The 18,922-nt window shown below is 42.0% G+C and overlaps 1 protein-coding gene across 1 annotated transcript in view; it reads left to right on the top strand.

Annotated features, from left to right (window-relative positions):
- Positions 1 to 6,773, top strand: part of FIG4 (FIG4 phosphoinositide 5-phosphatase) — a 68,014-nt gene extending 61,241 nt beyond the window's left edge. Inside the window, exon 23 of the mRNA XM_065681086.1 lies at positions 5,300 to 6,773. Within this exon, the coding sequence (XP_065537158.1) occupies positions 5,300 to 5,477 (178 nt within the window). The 3' untranslated portion in view covers positions 5,478 to 6,773. The remainder of the gene's footprint in view (positions 1 to 5,299) is intronic.
- Positions 6,774 to 18,922: the final 12,149 nt, after the last annotated feature.

The following is an 18,922-nucleotide window of genomic DNA, read 5'->3' as shown; positions in this document are numbered from 1 at the left end:
AATGCATACCTTCAGAATGATACATGAGTTGTGATGAAATTTAGCCATCCTTTTTCAAAACCCAAGGGTGCTTTTTTTATACTGAAAAAATACTTCAAGCTATAAAATAGTAGTTAGTGCAATTCTGACTTGACGGGGACTTTGTTGTTACTGCAACACACTTAAAAAAATCAGTTTGTATCTGCTGTCCACCTGGTTTAGCATTTCTGTGTAGTGTGTGTTAAAAAATTAATGTAGTCGTCTCAGAAGACTAGGAAAAAAAAAAACAAACCCACAAACCAACGTTTTGAGTTTTATAACTGGTCTCAGACTCTTTTTATTTTTAATGTGTGAAAATATGTTCTGTTGTGTTATTAAATTTGCCTTTTTCCAAATTATAAAACACTATTGTATCATTTAAAGTAGTCATCACTGTTAATGCTTCAGAAGTTCTGCTACTTAAAGCTTGGGAGAGTTTTGTTGGTTTTTTTTATTTTGGGGTTAGTGGGCTGGTGTTTCTCACTTTTGCCTATGAAGTCCATTTTGAACATAATGTCAGCAGCATTGAAATCATATTCTCTAAAAATAGGACTGTAACCAATTCCTGTGGAATATAACAGTAAATCTAGCTCTTTCTTTTTTCCCTTTGTTGAATTTGGAATTTTGTAGTATTAACGGTTTCTAGCAAAAAAAAAAAAAAAACCCCAGAAAGTACTGAACTGCATGCCACCTTCGCCCATCAACTTTTAGACTTTCTTTAATGAAAATTCTCAGGACCCTTTTTCAACCTGTCCCTCTGTCTTCTCTGTGAAGTGATAAATTTCTATTCATTAGTTTAAGAGAACTGTCTTCCTCAAGTAATCCTACTTAAAAAAGTAAATCTGAGCTTTCCCCTTCCAAAACCAAGCACGATTGTAATTTTTTTGTTTTTATTTTTATTTTTTTTTGGTACTTGTTTTGTTGTGCCCTGCACTACCCCTAGGTTCCTTTGTGTGTTCGAGCTTTAAATTTTGAATTAGTTTGAGCTCAGCATAAATCATCCCTATTTAAAAGATTGATCATTCCTCAGAGACCACCTTTCTGTATCAGATGTTCTGACCTTCTCTCATGTTCCTTCTGTCTGCACTGTAGAGAAGCTGCTTCTAATTTGGACTGCAAAATGCTCATTTAGATGTATACCTATGTAGAATGAGTCTCTTCTTTCTCTAACCTTTGAAACCATACATGCTGCTGGAATTTCAGATGGTTGTTGTAGGACCTGGGTGCAGTCCAAGTTTTGCTGCTGGTTGTTTCTGTAAGATACAAGTAGTAGTATTGGACAGAGGAGGTTTCCTGTCTTTCAGTCCTCTCCACTCACAAAGAATGTAACTGAACCTTTGTTATATGGAAGTGTTGGTGTCTAAGGAAGGAAAATTCTCTTGAAGGCTTTTTCAAGAGCACAGCAAGCAATTTAAAGTTTGGGGGGGAGGGAGGATCAACTAACATACCAACAACAAAAAAACCCTCTGGTTTTGTTGAAGTTTTGTAGGTCAAATATACTTGCTTGGGATTCAAATAAGGTGACAGTACATTTTGTCCTCTTTAGGTATGCTTTAGAGACTTGAGGAGAACTAATCAATATTGAAACAAATGCAGTGGCTTTCTGGTGACTGCTGTATTTCTGAGAGCTCTGAGCTAAGCACATCACATGCACTTTTCCTTCAAAGTGTGGTACATCCTCATTATAACTGAAGATTTTAGCTATATATTCTTTTAATGAAGAGATAATGTTGCTCTTGGTGAAACCATAACACCATAGAGCCTGCTCACAAGTGGGATAAAAATAAATGCACTTTACATGTCAAAGGTGCTGTCCTTCATGACATGTTTATGTTCTTATCTGTGCAATTTTCACTGGGAGGCCATAGAGATACAGATCTCTGTAGAGAGCTGGTAGTCAAGTCATAAATAATGTGCTGTCCTTCATGACTGTATTGTAAGATATTAAACTTATTAAGCAAATTAGATTTTTACGTGTATAGTGTTAAAGAAAAGACTTTAATTAAATGGCTGGGTAATACAGGTACTCTACAATAGTTACAGCTTAATACAGGGTTATTAATCAAAATTGGCATGCATGAACATGCAGTTCTTTCAATATATTTTTATCATGTTGAAGTAAGTAGGTGGAAAATTGACAATTAGTTACTAACTATTCAAAATTATATACTGTTCGCTGCCCAGCTTCCATGAGCCTAAGGAAATGACTTCTGACTCATTAGTGCTTCAGAAATGTCATGTCTTAGGAAAACATCAATAAATAGAGAAGGCATCAAGTTAGTGTGGCTTTGGTTTTATTCTTTTACTTCGTTATTCACTTGCTAGTTGGCTAGAGAGGGCAGCTCTATCTGAGTAAATGACATCTTTTGGTGTTACATAGTGACATTGCTAATTTATTACACGTGCTAGCGTCAAATACAATTGCTGGAGTCTCAGCTCAGATGCTTTCATCTAGATAAGTAAGTATCTGCAAAGTTATGGGTGCTTTGAAAAACAATCTACTTTTTAAGCATTTAGATAGAAAGTGAGACTAACTAATGTTTGGTATCAGTTCTGCAAACACCCACCTTAATATTTTATAATAAACTAGCAAGAAAATGTTAAGTATCATAGAATTTCCATAGTGTTACTCATACAGTTTGCCAACAAAAACTAAACTAAAATGCTGATTTTAGTGAGAGTAAATAGAAGAGGTTGGACTCTTCAGAAGAGCTTCCACTCTTTTGAAATAAGAGTTTTGTGTTAAACCTCTTGAAATTTGTTGAAATAAGAGCTTTAAGAAAAGCATAAAAATGGCAAGCATTTTGGAAACTTTATCCTAATTATATGGGTAGGTAACTTGCTCACATTTTTAGTATTTATTTACTTACCACTGTAGAGCCACAGAATTCCAAGACTAAGAAGCCTAAACAGGAACTGAAAAGAAGGAAAAATAAGAATATGTTGTAAGCAGTAATTTTTGCAAACTGTTTAGCTTTACTTTTTTCTCCAATTCTAGAATAGCCAAATGTTTCTATGATATAACCTAGCAAATTCCGTTGACATCCTGGTAAAATGTAACTTGCTTTTAATTACGCAGCCAGATGTGGGTGGCCAGTGATTTTATTGTCTCAAATTCTGTAGTTTACCTGTATAAGTAATTCTGTTGTTGCAGTCAAAGTATAATCAACTTAATGTATTGCTGTGTGTGTTGGAAAATTACAAATTTAAATATGAAATTGAAAAATATGACTTCATCTTGAAAGTCTTATTTTATTTTTTTTTTTTAGATACTATATTCCAGCTGTAGTGGAATATTAGGAATACTATACTGTATGATACATTGCAGTCATTTTATAATGATGATATAATGTTTATATATGATGTGTCATCATCCAAAATACAACATATTTTAGTGAGAAAAAGGGCTACAAAGTAAGGGAACAAGGGTTTTTCAGTCATTTTAAGAAATCTTGGATTAGAAAGTGTCAAAACGTTAACTTGTGTTCTTAATGTAACTAGAAGATTATTACTGCATTTCATTTGTAGAAGGGCTCTGCTTTTGTTTGGGTGTTCCAGTTCTCCCTTGTTTTTCCCTTTAAAATAGATTCTACACATAAAAATACCTCCTTGTGCCTTGAAGAGCACCCAGATAGTGAGTCGTGACAGTGGCATCTATGGAATCATAGTTCTGTCAGTTGTTTTTTTTTGTGTGTAGTTAATTTCAAAATTTGATTTCCTCTAAATTAAATAGATGGAAAAGTTAATGCGTAGCTTACTTCAGATGGCCATGTTCAGTTGTGGAATCCAAACTGTTCTGCTATCACACAGGTAAAACCTCTGTACTGTTCAACTCTGGGAGTATTTTATAAATAAATTACTAAAATATTGCTGGGAAATGTACATAGTGTATTTCTGAATACAGCTCAAGTGCTCTAAAATGAAAATTGCTACACAGGTACTTTTAGTGTTCGTTTATTATATATTGACTATAAATAGTTTTGTTGTTACTTTGCTATTGGTAGTGGAGAACACATTGCTACTGAAGAGTTTGGCTTAGAACCATAGAATATTAAGAACTAGAAAGGACCTTGGAGGTGATTTGATACAGTCCTCTGCTAAGAGGAGGATCAAATTAGATGAGGTTGCTCAGGGCTACATACACTTGACTGTTGAATATCCTTAGGGAGAGAGGTTCCACAGCCTCTCTGAGTAACAACAGTGACTGACAACCATCACAGTGGAAAAAAAGTTCTTTTGTATCTAATTGTAATATCCCATGTCATAATTTGCATTCCCTTTCTGAAATTTGTCTTTTCATCCCACACTTCAAGTAGAGTCTGGCTCCACACAGACCCCCTCCCATGAGGCAGTTGCAGCTAGCAGTAAGGTCCCCTTAAGCTTTTCTTCTCCATGCTGGACAAACACAATGCTTGCAGTCTGTGTTCATATGCCATGTGCTCCCACTCTCTAATCATCTTGGTGAGCTTTGGCCAGACTCATCCAAATATTTAATTGTCTGTCTTGTACTGGAGAGCCTCAAAGGGGAAACACTGCTCCAGGCATGGTCTCTCAAGCCCTGAAACATTCACTTCCTTGACCTGCTGGCTATGCAGTTTTCAAGAGTTACAGTCAGAAGACAAGCTTCTACCTTACAAGTGAGTCTGATTAACAGCATTGCTTAGAAAAGGTCTGACAAACTCACGTTCTTATAAAATTTCAAACGTCATGTTTTTCTCACGAGTAGGTTTAGATACTAGGATTCAAATATACTATGTATTTTATAAGGCTATTTAAAAAGCATGCTTTCATAAAATATCAGCCGTCCCAATGTACAAAGTGCTATTGCTGCTAACAAGTTGTCTGTTTCTTTGTAATTAGATGGAAATTTCTTATCTGATAAATCCTTTCTATTCAGAGCGTAATCACTTACTTGTTATAATTGCTAATACATAAACTTTGCTCAACAAAGTTTTTCTGTTTTCTGCTGTAATGCATGGCACAGATCTGTTTCAACTGGGGTACTTACTCACCGAGGAAGGATGAAGAAATGAGGGCAGAGTGGAGGGAAGTGAGAAAGTATTCTGTAATGCTATTAGTGACAACTTACCTAATTACCCTACTTGGAAAGCTGGGTCTTATCAGGTCTGCAGTAATGATAAAAATCTAGGTAAATGAATTATCTAGTTGGAAGTTGCCCTTTCATTGACTGTCATGTATATTTCAAGGAAAAGAAATACTCTTTCTGTGGAAAATTTTTACCTGAAGTTCCAAATATTCTCTATGCTTGTTTTTTTTCCAGAGTACCCATCTCTGCCTTTTCTCAAGACAATATTTATGAAGTTCAGCCTCCAAGAGCTGAAAGAAAATCAATAGAGATTTTTCATGCGCACATTCAGGCTGGAAGAGGAGACATGCAGCCCCTGGGAAAAGATGACTTCCTCATGTACAGAGAGTACATTAGAAACAGATACCTGTAAATACAAGCTGGATTCTCCTGTGAAGTCTACTGTACTGATAGGTCATAAAAATAATTTTAGAAAGCAAATCTAGTTTTATTATTTTGCACTAATAAATTTATTATCTAGCATTTATATTTATTATTCTTTACTAACATCCATTTAGTTTGTGCTTTACAGGATAAAAGTGATTTAAATAATCTGCTTTTCAGATGAGAGAGAAAGTGTATCTTAAGAGACTAGGTAAATACTCAGAGCATCTACCGTCACTGAAGAATATATAGCCATTTATGGTAAAGAAAATTCTGCAGCTTTAGGTTTTTATATTAATTTCTTACATTGTGTGCTAGTAAAGCTGAAGTGATTCTCCTACATAAGAATCAGAATAGTTTTCTTCCTCTTTGTCCCATGACAGCATTTTTTATTTTTTTTTACAGCAGAATGTTTTCTGATATTTCTTTAGCTTTTTAGCGAACTGAGTGCTAAAATGACTTCTTGTAATTTGCTGCTTTCTAAGCAAAGGTGAAAAGTATGCGGCTTTTGTTAAAATCTAAATTTGCATCAAGACAAATCAGCTTTATAACCCTAATTTGTGTCAAAACCAATCTTACTGGTGCTACTAGCTACAGAATCTGTGTCACATGCTGGTGAAGATGGTTTGTGACAAATTGTCATGGGCTTCTGGTAGGAATCTGAGGTAAACCATGTACTGACTGCACGTGCAAATGAAGGAATGCTCTCCACTTTATTGGGTTTAGTCTCTTAGAGGGCACAAAACCATCCTGTCATTTTTCCGTATGACAGGCATTACCCTTTTTGCAGCATTGTCTTTCCATCCCTGTGTCTGTGCTTCTGCAGGATGCGGGGTGCTAATGTTACCTTTTTACTAGGCATGCATAAAAAAGAAAACAACACACAAACCAAGAATTCCAGTTTAACACTGCCTGAATTATAAACTTGTAACAGTCTGAATAGATCTGCTGCTTTAATGCATGTAAAGGGTTAATCTAAAAAGAAAATACACTCATCACCCATCTAGCATGTTCAGTTGTACAAAAGACTCAGGGATGCTGCCTCTGTAGCTACCTATTTTATTTCATTCTTGTGATAGTAAGGTTCAGGTCTCAGCCATGTTGGAAGTTCTGAATAGATGCATATATATCCCTTTCAGAAGCCAAGGAAAAAGTGTGTGAAATATGTATAAACACAAAAAGAATGGGTTGTGTTGGCTCTGAAGGCTAACATGGTGTTCTCTTTAACTCTTCAGTGCTAATAATAATCTTTAAACTACATGGACAAATAAAATAGTTATGAGAATTTGTTGGTTTTCCTCCAAGATATATTTAGATTGTTTCAGTGTGTTTGAAGGTTGCACTGAAATACAATACCAAAATGTACACCTTACAATGATGACTTTGGTTCTTGTGGAGTTCTTGTTGAGTCAAGAAGTACAAATATCAAATGAGAACTGAGCCAGTGTTCCTTGATGCTTCTCCCAAAAGCTTAAGCTTTGCTCTGTGACCCTCTTTAGACTGATACTTTTGTGCCTTTAGGAGCAGTTATTCCCCAATGTTTTCAGTGGAGGTTTCATTCCCTTGTGAGTTTTGCTTCTGCTTGCAATGCCCACTGACATTTTGTTCTCTCACTATCATTCCTTTCCAGAGAGACTCACCTGTGGTGCTGAAATAGGATCCTTTTAATGTGCACACAGCTGTAGCTACCAGAAGGGAGAAAACAAAAGAGCTGTAGGTAGTTCTGGGGTGACATTTGTGGCACCTTTTTGTTTTGCTACTGACTTCTTGAGAATTTTGTGCAGGATCCCAGGGAAGTTCTGTTGGTTTTCACAGGCTCAGGCCCAATTTCACTTGTATAAACTCCAAAGCATGTGGCCTGTCAAATAGTCATGTTCTTTTTCTTCTGATGTTTTGGTAGTTTGATTTCCTTTTCTCTTTCTTCTTCACCACCTGTGGTTCAGAATTGTTTTTCTTACCCAGAACTATGCCAGAAGTTGTAGATTTCCCACTGTATCAGTATTCTCCTTTTGGAGCGCTCACTTTGTGGAAGAAAACTATGTAAATTTTATCCTTTTGTTGAGAAAAAAAAAAAAAATGACTGTTTCTTCAGCAACCCATATCCCTTCTTTTTAAATGCAGGCTGTGGCATTATCTGTCCTGCCTGATTTCCTACTTCCTGTGGTGGTGAAAGATGTGTGTATTGTTTCTCTTGGGTTCTCTGTGTCTTTGTAACATTTTCTTGAGAAGTAGTTGGCTTGGGTACAGGATGTTAGTGCTTGAACAAATTGTAGACATCACTTAAAATCTTTTTCTCTAGAGAAAGTCAAGCGCTGCTCTGATTAAGAAAGTAAGAGAACATTTAAAGTGGTCCCCTCTGATTGTCTTAAGTCCTGCTACAGCAGCACTCTACATCCTACTGCATGGGTCCATGGAGAAGAGAGCCTTTTTTCCTTTTCCAAGGAAGTGGATCCAGCCTTTTTGAATAAACTGGTATTGGCACATGTTGAGGTTCACTGGTGTGTTCAGTGAGGGATTTTGCAGTGACAAGGCTCGCTTAGGTCCTTCAGGAGTTCTGATCCTTTCAGTTCTGATGTCTCTATTCCCTCCCAGTGCCTCTTCCTCAATATTAATGGTGGGCTTAGACATGCAGAGGGCTGGGACTCACTTCACCACCTTCTGTGACTGTTACCTGTGCTAAAACTGACATTAACCGTGCCGCAGGGTTAAGCTCGAGTGCAGGCTCTGCTCGTCCCTGGGCCGGGGGGACACAGAGGACACCTTGCATACAGCTCTCCTGGTGTGCTGGTTACAGCAGGGAGGATTCCATTATTTCTCAAAGAAGGAAGATTAATGCTGATGAAGTTACTGTCTGATTATACCCACTCTCTTAATCCTGGAATATAATCAGGATGTTTGTTGGCTTTGGGAGGATGGGTGTTATTAACACGTTGACTTGTGTGAGTGAAAGCTCAGATTGAAAAGCAGATTCACATACTTAAAATCAGGGACTGATGACCTTCATCTGAGTGCTTTCAGAGAATACTGATCTGCATCCGTTCCTTAAAGCATATGTTACCATATCTTGGATATCTTGACTGCATAGGGTTAAAATGTCTCCAGGATGCAAGGAAAAGCAGCTTACAGGCTGTGTTATTTATTCTTCTTAAGATAAGCAACATGTTACTTTTACACATTACTTTAACACTGCATCAGGAGCCATTCTTTCTGTGACACAGATCTTCCTGTGCAAAGTGGGATCCCATTACCCATCACCTACATACACTCTCCTTCACTAACGCACTATTAAGGTGACAGGCAACAGCTTATGCTGTGTCAGGTTCATAGAGGTGGCAGTATCTTATGCCTGCCGCAGATGCTTCCTTCAGAATTCAGTCATCCAGGCGTAGTTAGCAGCATCGTGCGTTGACCTGGTTTTGCAAAAGTACTGGTGCTCAAAATCCTCCTGAAGTTCCAATATTCTCCACACATACAGCTACTTTATATCCCAAATCCAAAATCATTCAGACCTGGGATTTTGCTGGAAAATCCTTTAGACTTGCCATCCGTGAGTCACCTGTCCTGGCTGTGTCCCCTTCAAACCTTTTGCACAGCCCCAGCCTACTCACTGATGGGGTGGTGTGAGGAGCAGAAAAGGTCCTGGCTCTGTGTAAGCACTGCTCAGCAGTAACTAAAACATCCCTGTGTTACCAGCACTGTTTCTAGCACACATCCAAAACATGGCCCCCTTCTCTAGGTACTGTGAAGAAAATTAACTCTATCCCAGCCAAAATTATCCCTGTCATCTGGTAGAGAAAGTATTTTTCCCCAAAATTTTCATAACCTTTCCACAGCATGGCCTAAGTGAGCTTTTCAGGTATTTTTCCTTTTGTTCTCCCTTTTCTCCACATAAATCACAGTCCCTTACCAAGAGTGAGCAGGAGCTCGCATCTTGGTGAGGCAAGGGGAAAAGGAAAAACGCAAGTACGAGAAGAGCTAGGGTAGTCTGGGTGAAACTAGAGGGTTGGACATCAGTGAGATTTATTTGAACAACAACAGGAAGAGCAGATCTGTGGGGAGGCCATAATTTAGTTGCTAGGATCTGTGGAATTGCTGTGCATGAGCCTGAGCACATGCACATCGTTTGCTTTCACGTTGTCAGGCAAGTGGGCAGGTTGACATTACAAAGCTAGAACGCACCCTGTCACAGAGCCCCAGCTGGGTGTGTGAGCATGGGTCCAACATGCACTGGGACACGTGGAGCCAAGGGCTTGCACTGCCATGGTGGGGAGGAGGCTGGGTCGTAACACATGTGAAACAAGCAGCAAGCCTGCAGTTGAGACATATTCCATACCCACATGAACCCTGATGGTAGTCACAGCAGTCATTTGGAGGATACATGTGCCAAGCCTAATTTGAATTTCCAAAGGTCACATTTGTCACTGTCAGTGTACCAGCATTCTCATTAACAAGTGTCTCCAGCTGTCCTGTGCAATGGCCTCAGGGACTTGCTGTTGTAACCAAGCAGTGCAGCACAGGGCTACCACTGAGGCCTTGGGCTCATCTACTCTGCTCGCCGCTTAAGAGGTGTCATAGGAGAGGGGGCTGTGTACCAGACACACTATGACCAGATTTTGACTTAGCAGGCATGTCTTGCTGTGTGTTTCATGAAACCTGTCGAGCAGCTTTGTGGAGGTGCAGGTTGGTCTGCAGGAAACCCATTTTACCTGATGTCAGTAGCTTCAAATCCAGGTAGGCTGTAAACAGAGAGGAGGGCTTCCAGTGGTGAGCCAGCTCACCCGTCTTAGAGTAGGATGAGTCATCCCTTTGCAGGTGCTTGTTTCTCCCCATTGTGCCACCTCAGAGGAACCTACACAACTGGCTTAGCCAAGACACCTGCAATTAAAAGGTAAAATTAGATTAGTTCCTTGGTAGCCTTTATAAAACCTGGCAGAGCTGTGAGATAAGTGACCAGAGTTATGACATTGTAGTCAACAATGGATTCCTTACAAAATGATTTTATGGCTTCAACCTGTGTCTCAACCACTGACACACATAGGTACATCTCTGGTACAATGCTTCTCTGAAAATACGGGCATATACTACTTCAGGGCTACCCGCGTGGTCAGGAGTAGATGGGGCTTCTATCTATGGCCAGCCAGGGCAGAGAATGGGATGGTCTGGTTCAGCAGAGCTTGTCAGTCATCAGTGGCTTGACCAAAACAGGGCTTGTCTGTGTCTCCATCACTGATGGGTTGTGGTTACCTCTACCCACATCAGGAGCCTTGTCCAGGAACCAGCTCTCTTTGACTCCTCTGAGACTCTCAAAGTGTAGCTCTGCTTCTCCTCTGCATGCTTCCAGCATGTTCTCCATCTGCTGTCTTGGCTTGGATCTCCGATGAACACTGTGTTATGGAATGGCTTTTCCAGTAACATTTATACCATTGAAGAGTCTGCAGACCCATCCACTTCCCACTCATTAAATACTTTTCCTTCAAAGGCTTTGTTTGAGTAGCATTAGTTTTCACTGCAGCCTGTGGAGCAAAAGTGAAGCCTGGGAGAACTTCACTCTGCCCAAAGCGCAGTGAAGTCCACAGCCTGAAGATGAGGCTACCTGCTGCTTTGGTCAAAAGTAATTGGTCACAACTGGTAATCTTCACTTATCTTCTCCAGGCTGTTCAGCCTGGGGAAGAGAAGGCTGCATAGAGACCTCATAGCAGCCTTCCAGTATCTGAAGGGGGCCTATAGGGATGCTGGGGAGGGACTCTTCATGAGGGACTGTAGTGATACGACAAGGCGTAACAGGTTAAAACTTAAACAGGGGGAGTTTAGATAGGATATAAGGAAGAAATTCTTTACTGTGAGGGTGGTGAGGCACTGCAATGGGTTGCCCAGGAAGTTTTGAATGCTCCATCCCTGGCAATGTTTAAGGCCAGGTTGGACGGAGCCTTGGGTGGCATGGCTTAGTGTGAAGTGTCCCTGGCCATGGCAGGGGGCTTGGAACTAGATGATCTTAAGGTCCTTTCCAACCCTAACTATTCTATGGTTCTATGATTCTATGATCTGCCATATAAATACCACCTGGCCCCTTATCTACTTTATGTATCCTGTTTTCGGATGTTCAGTAGAGTATATGTCCCACAGGTCACTGAATCTGCTGATCTGTTTTAATCATCACCACTCATCTCCTCCATGCTGCCATTAATTAAATGTTTATTTTTTCTTTTCCTCAGCAGAGGCTCAGTGATTTGTCTATTAGATGTGAACGTGAAAATAAAAGGCCGCATTTCATAAAGGCAGTTAACACACTTCCCGTGCTCTCCACCGGCTGTCACCTCTCTTCTCAACTGCATGAATGTGTTTCAGACTGCACATCTCTGCATGGCTGTATGTCAAAGCATGGGCACAGGCAGTGCAGATGGGCCAGCTTGGGCTGGCTTGGGTTTCAATCACAGCAGGAGGCAGGAAGCATGAGGCATTTTGAAAGAACATTGCTTTTTCCACAGAATCCCCTGAAGCTGAACAGTTTTATGTTTTGTTAGAGGATAAGTTTTCCAGTGCAAACTAAAAATACCATTAAAACACTGTCAGTACTACAAAGTGTTTGGTACAGTATGAGTTTTCTCAAAGGAACTGTTTAACTTGAGCTGATTATTAGATCAGTCTGTAAATCCTCTGAAAAATGTTTATCCTCAATGTAAGTGCCATGACTTTGGGAAAGATACACATGCATTCTTCATAAGCATAAGATGCTTTCCAGCTTCTAATTAAGGAGTAACCACAAGCAACCCTGTAAAGAAATTGGCATGCTTTGATATTTGGATGTAATTAATACTTTTGCTGATGTTCTTCCTCAACAAACAATTTTGTTAATTCTCAAACAGTGCAATTTTGATATACTGTTCAGGTAGTCCATGGCCAGAATTGAGTCAGTGGATCCATGGCCCTGGACTTTATGCCTTCAGGCCACACAACAACCAATAGCGCTGCAAGTTGTGACCTTCTGTGCCAACTAACTACAAGGTGAGAGTGAAATCATAGAATCCTAGAATGGTTTGGGTTGGAAGGGACCTTAAAGATCATTCAGTTCCAGCCCCCGTGCCATGGGCAGGGACACCTTCCACTAGAGCAGGTTGCTCAAAGCCCCGTCCAACCTGGCCTTGAACAGTGACAGGGATGGGGCAATAGGTGTTTCCCTGACATTCTCTGGCACAGGGCACCAAGCCTGGGGAAGCCCGTGTTAATTTCAGGTTCTGGTGGGAATGTGGTGTAATTGTTCTCCCCATCCTCTTTTCACCACAGCTTCCTCTCATCTGCCTGCCTTAACAACCCACGTGCTTTCACTCATATTTATACTCTTTTGTCCTAACATCTCCCTGCTGTTCTCTACATCCCTGTCAAGCAGTGCCGGCCCCTGGCATCCCCCACCCAGAGTGTGCTGACAGGGTAGGCAAATGATGGGGCACACTGGAGTACCTGGGCTGTAAGAGGGCACAGGGGAAGGAGACAAATAGCGTGATCTCCAGCTCATAGTTAGGCAGTTTAGGTTTAGGTGGCCATTGCTGATTCCTTTTGTATTTAGATTGATGGAGATTCCAGGATGGATTTGGAAACTAAATTTCTGATGTCTTCCTACTCAACCATTAACTAGAACACTATAGGAGCACCGCATTTTTTGAGTTGAACGAGTCAAGGCTCAGTCTTATCAGGCATGAAATAAATAAGTTTCTGCTGAAGCAATAAGGAACTTACTTAACTTGCTCTCAGAGCAGAGTTCAATAAACCCTACATTGATCTGAGAAGAAAATCATTAACTTCAGGAAAAGAGGTGGTATATTTTTCTGAACAGGAGTTAGTTCCATTACCACTGAAGGCCAGTCTGCTTAGATAAATGGACTTATAGTAACTTCGAAATCACAGAGAAGATTGGGTTTGTTTAATAATTTAACAAATAGTTTCAATGAACAGTGTTGACCTAGCCACAACCAGACAAAGGCCATTGTGGATGTACTGGGTTTGCATAGCAAGGTTTTGGTAGCTGGGGGGCTACAGGGGTAGCTTCTGTGAGAAGCTGCCAGAAGCTTCCCCCATGTCTGATAGAGTCAATGTCAGCCAGCTCCAACACAAACCTGCTGCTGGTCAAGTCTGAGCCCAACAGTGACGGTGGTAGCATCTCTGAGATAGCATAATTAACAAGGGGAAAAAGTTACTGTGCAGGAGCAATTGCAGCTGGAGAGAGGAGGGAGAATACATGAGAGCAGCAGCCCTGCAGACCCCAAGGTCAGCGCAGAAGGAGGGCAGGAGGTGCTCCAGGTGCCAGAGCAGATTCCCTTGCAGCCCATGGAGGTCCATGGTGAGAGGCAGGCTGTCTCCCTGCAGCCCATGGAGGTCCATGGTGGAGCAGATATCGACCTGCAGCCCGTAGAGGACCCACGATGGAGCAGGGGGATGTCTGAAGGAGGATGTGACCCCATGAGAAGCCTGTGCTGGAGGAGGCTCCTGGCAGGACCTGTGACCCTAAGGGGGACCCACGTTGGAGCAGGATGGCTGCAGGACTTGTGACCCTGTGCAAGGGACCCACCCTGGAGCAGTTCATGAAGAATTGCAGCCCATGGGAAGGACTCACATTGGAGTAATTTGTGCAGAACTGTCTCCTGTGGAAGGGACCTCACACTGGAGCAGAGTATGAGGAGTCCTCCCACTGAGGGGGGAGGAGGAGCTTTACTCTAATTTGACTGGTAATAAGCTATTTTTCCTCAGGTCGGGTCTGTTTTGCTTCTGATAGTAACTGAGTGATCTCCCCCTGTCCTTGACCCACAAGCCTTCTGTTTTATTTTCTCTCCCCTGTCCAGCTGAGGAGAGCAGTGACAGAGCAGCTTTGGTGGGCACCTGGTGTCTAGCCATGGTCAACCCACCGCAGTGGAAAATGTCAGTAAAACCCAGGATAAAAAAGTCCAGGATGAGGATGAATCATCAACAGTTAATGGCAGAAATTACATTTAAGTTTACTCAGTAGGAAAGCACTGATTTGCATTTGGTTTGAATTTTGAGTGATTTGGCTTACCTTTCACTGATTTTGAGCTGACAATATGCCTGAGAGTGTTTATCCTGCACAATCTGTGACACATTATCCATCATACACCATAGATGGTGCCCACAGGCATAATAATTACTAGTGGATGCAACCCATCGTAGCCCCTGTGCATTTTCATCTGGAATGTATTCCAGGAATCATGCACATTTATGAAACACTTAGAGACACATGCATCTCAAACTGCGGTTCTGTTTCTAGCTCTTTTCTCAGCAGTAACACAGGGGGCAATGACATCCACTATGCTTCCCTGACCATTTCCAGAATCCTGGTTTTGGTTGCCATGACTCTGCTGAACTTCAAGTGTTCAGGCTGAAATTTTTCATGGCAAGAAGCAAGAAATTTGGACCCTGTCTGCTGTATAGAAGACAGTAACATACACTGAAGGCTCAGCATGAGAACAACAGCATATGTATAAAAAATATTATAAAATATATATACAATATTACCTACCGTATACACATTTTATATAATATATAGCATAATCCAGCATAATATAATGGGGTTTATATATTTATATAATTATAACCCAAACTGCATAACCCATATCGTTTGCCCTAGCCCACCTAAGAGAGAAGCAAGATGGGCAGCCGTTCAATAGGACAGTTTTGTTTGCTCATTTGGGCAATTCTCATATCATTGCTGGGAATACAAAACAATGGTATTCTAAGATCTCACATATGTCACTTAGCCTTGATTAGGATCCTGAGGGCTCCTCACTATGGGCTTTCTGTCAATGGCACTGCTTAAATACTTACAAAGAAACATGTAGTTAAGTACTTACTGCTGGAGGGTGAGGGCATTGGCAGCTTGCTAGGCTGAGCCCTTCCCTCTCCTCTCTGCCAGACATGGTGCTGGGAGGGAAGGAATTCAGCTATGTCCTTCAGTCATAACTATTTAAAACAACGCAATGGAGGGGAGAGAATGAAACCAGCTGACAGGCAATGGTAACACCTTGGAGGGGCACTTCTATCACCTTTATCCTCTTTTGACCATCTTTATGTCCTAGCAATCATACTGATTTCAATGGAGTACAAACAGACTGTAGCCATGACTGAAAGCAGTGTATACACTCACACATTATTCATAGGGTAGGTTAAAGAGCTACGGTACAAACTGACTGAAAGTAATGTGAAGATGACTACAGAGAAGTCCAAAATCTATCTGAACTCCAAAGATCCAAATTATAGGCCTAAATCTTGTTTAGGCGGAAGAAGGGAACTGGACTATTTGGCCATCAGAAGAAATGTCCAGCTTATAGAGCAGCTGCACTTGGCACTGGTTGGGTTCTCTGCCACGCATGTGTTTCTGGGGGTGATTTTCCAGGTGAAGAGCCAGGAGCACCACCAAGTGCAGACCTCAAAAGGTGTTCAGTGCAATGTACAGTGTATATGTATAGCTTGAAATGACAGAGGCATCAAAAGGAACTCTGCAGCTGCTGCTGACTGCACTAAATGCACAGAAGGACAGTATCAGGGGGGTTTTAATTTCCTAACAGGAGATCAAGGAAAAGATCAAAACTACACCTGCATTGAAGTGAGGGACTAGACCACAAAAGCCTGGTTTCTCCAAGATGACTATGTGAATGGATTTTGAAACCAGGTGCTTAAAGTGGTGTCCTGGTACTGTAAGCAGAGAAGGGGGTGCACTGGCATCCCCAAAAATGAGGCACAGTTCCCCCTAAAGGGCTGTCGAGGAAAGTACTGTCAGCATTGTTGGAGCAGGGAGTGATTCGTCGGCTTGCAGCAACCTAACAGAGGGGAACAGATAACCAGAATCAGCATTTAATAAGTTTATTCAGCATCTTTTGAGCACAGCTGCCCTACTGCTGCATTTTTTTCCACAGACCTGGAAATAATAACCTTTATTTAAGTGCTTATATTCAGCCATATCAGCATGTGCCTGTTCCAACATTAAGGCTTTGAAAGGGATATTTGATACGAGACAATTATTTGCTAAGCCATCAGGTTCAAAAGTAGATTTTTGGAAATAGGCATGACCAGAGCTGTTTTTTAAAAGTGACCTGCAAACAGCTTTTTAAAGCTCAGCAGTTTTGCCTTTTCACTCTATGCTGCCTCGTATTCACCAGGAACCGAGTTCATTTCTGGGCAATGACGACCTCAGTTCTTGACCTCCAGCAAAACAATCATTTGGGTTTTTCAGGTGTCCCACCTGTGTCCTTGCAAGACTCAGCCACATCTGGGAAACAACAGTATCATTAACTACATCATGATGGCTACAGTTCGCCCTCCCATTTGACTCTTGCATATGGTAACAGTCAAGTACTCCAAAATAAGGTATATTTTGTTGGATTTTGGTGCTAAAAATAAATAACTGTAATGAAAGGCACTGTAGGTAGCATTACATTCATGCTAACTGCAATTAAAATGCATTCTTAAATTCATCAGGTTGGATTTTTGGTGACTCATCCACTGCTTTTCTCTCTGAATCCAGATATTTTCAGAGCATGGATGAATTCCAAGTATGAAATCTCAATTTAGACAGGATGAAAGAGATAACAGCAGGTTGGGAAAGAGACCAAAATTAAGGGAAATTTGATGCTTTAATGAAGATGGTTCCTCTTTTTTTGCCTCAGCATCCTGACTCCCTGCTCTCACAAGACGAGGGTGTAGCAGCCATGGCTGGGACAGGCTGCTTTCTCTCATGTGCTCTTCAGTGAGGATTTGCAGCTCTCTCCTCCTGGTGCAGCCTGTGCTGCCCCACTCAGTGACAGTGTCATGCAGCAAGCCTAAAGCCCACTGAAAAGCTCCACTGGTTTAGCTACATCCCAAAAACTCTGTTCCCTGTGCTTTGTGTAGTTGCTTGGATAGCTGGCATCCATGGTGCAGACCTGCAAGACTGATGATCTCAGGTCTGCTTCTGTGTTTAAAAATGTATGGCCACTATTTCACTCACCAGGAACAGTTTATCAGTGCTGCTTGGTCTGTAATCTGGGGGCTGAAGTTTCAAAACCAGAAGTGGTGCAGGGATTTAAAGTCTGCACCATCACAGTGCGATTAAGGCAGAAGTACCTGTGTGCGCGTCCTACTGGTCTGGCAGAGTGTTTTCCTATGAAGTCTCTTGGGTGTTTGCTTTCATCCCACATCCCTCCTTCCTTCCCCACGATCCCCAGATGATCGGAAATAACCAGGATTTCTTGAGCTGAAAGCTTTGAAAGCCTGCATTTCTGCAGAGCTTTGCAAACAGCCAAGGTGTGATTCATGGGAGCTTGGATCCGCGTGAGGTCCAGAGCAGGCAGCGGGAGGGCTGCCTTTGCCACATGGTTGCTCAGCCTTTTGCTTTCCATGGGCAGGAGCGAGCTGTTCCTTGTGAGAACTCATCTGGCTTCCATGAGACACAGCCGACTTGCTTGGCAGGTGGGAGGCCCAGCCCTGTCTCTCAGCTCAGTGCAGAGGGATTTTTGGCTTGCCAGTGCCATTAGCCAGGAGCCGTAGCCTCCCAGGCCATGCCTTGTTCACTGAAATGCCCAGCCCCTTAGTTAAACACCCTTCATTTAAGACCTGTCTTGGTATCAGTCATTGCTGTCACTGGGCATAGAGGCTCCCTGCATGCCAGCTGTGCTGCTGGTGCACTGAACACTGGGTTGCAACCAGAGAAAGGTCATACCAAGGCACATTTCAGTGCAAAATCACCTTCCACCTGAGAAAAACATGTCCCTTCTGTCTGTGAGACTGCATCCTGCAAGTAAAACCCCAGATCTAGCTGTGCCCAATCTCAGCCACTGGGCCAGGGGTCTTGCCATCAGGCAAGGACCTTTGTTCCTCCAACACCCTCCCCATCTTCTCTTGCCATCTCAACCTACTGCCTCATATCCACCAAGAGCAGATAACAGCATTTCTTTTTTGTAGCTGTAATTCTTGCCATCTACCTGCCTCTGCCCTGCTGACTGCTGCTAGCCATGGCGGTTTGCTGTCTCTTGGTTTGCTGCTGCCTGGCTGGAGATCAAGTCATCCCCATAAAGGAATTTCAGGCAATTCCTTGAAAAGGCAGTGGCAGCACAGCACAGGCAACCCCTGCCATGGTGAGGGCAGTGGGGGAGAAAACTCCAGAGCCAGCTGCTCCCATTGCTGTTTCCTATCCTCTGTTACATACAGAACAAACACAGTATTAGGAAAGGACTAACTCCCTGTGTACGACTGCACTTCTGGCAATGGCTGTCCCTCCACAACAGGCTGCTGAGCAGCAGCTCCTGCATTTGGAGAGGTCCAAGTGGTAACAGCCCATGTCTCCAAGGAAATGGAAGCTTTTCTGTGCCAGTCACCTTTGCATTGTTCCCCCCCTCGCTCAGCAGCTGTGTTCACCTCTCCAGCTGCCCAGCTGTTCACTGCCAGGATTTTTTAAAG

Source organism: Lathamus discolor, chromosome 5, assembly GCF_037157495.1.
Source record: "Lathamus discolor isolate bLatDis1 chromosome 5, bLatDis1.hap1, whole genome shotgun sequence".
Classification (NCBI taxonomy): Eukaryota; Metazoa; Chordata; class Aves; order Psittaciformes; family Psittacidae; genus Lathamus; species Lathamus discolor.
Note: the sequence above shows the minus strand (reverse complement) of the source record. Positions and strands in the feature narration are given on the sequence as shown.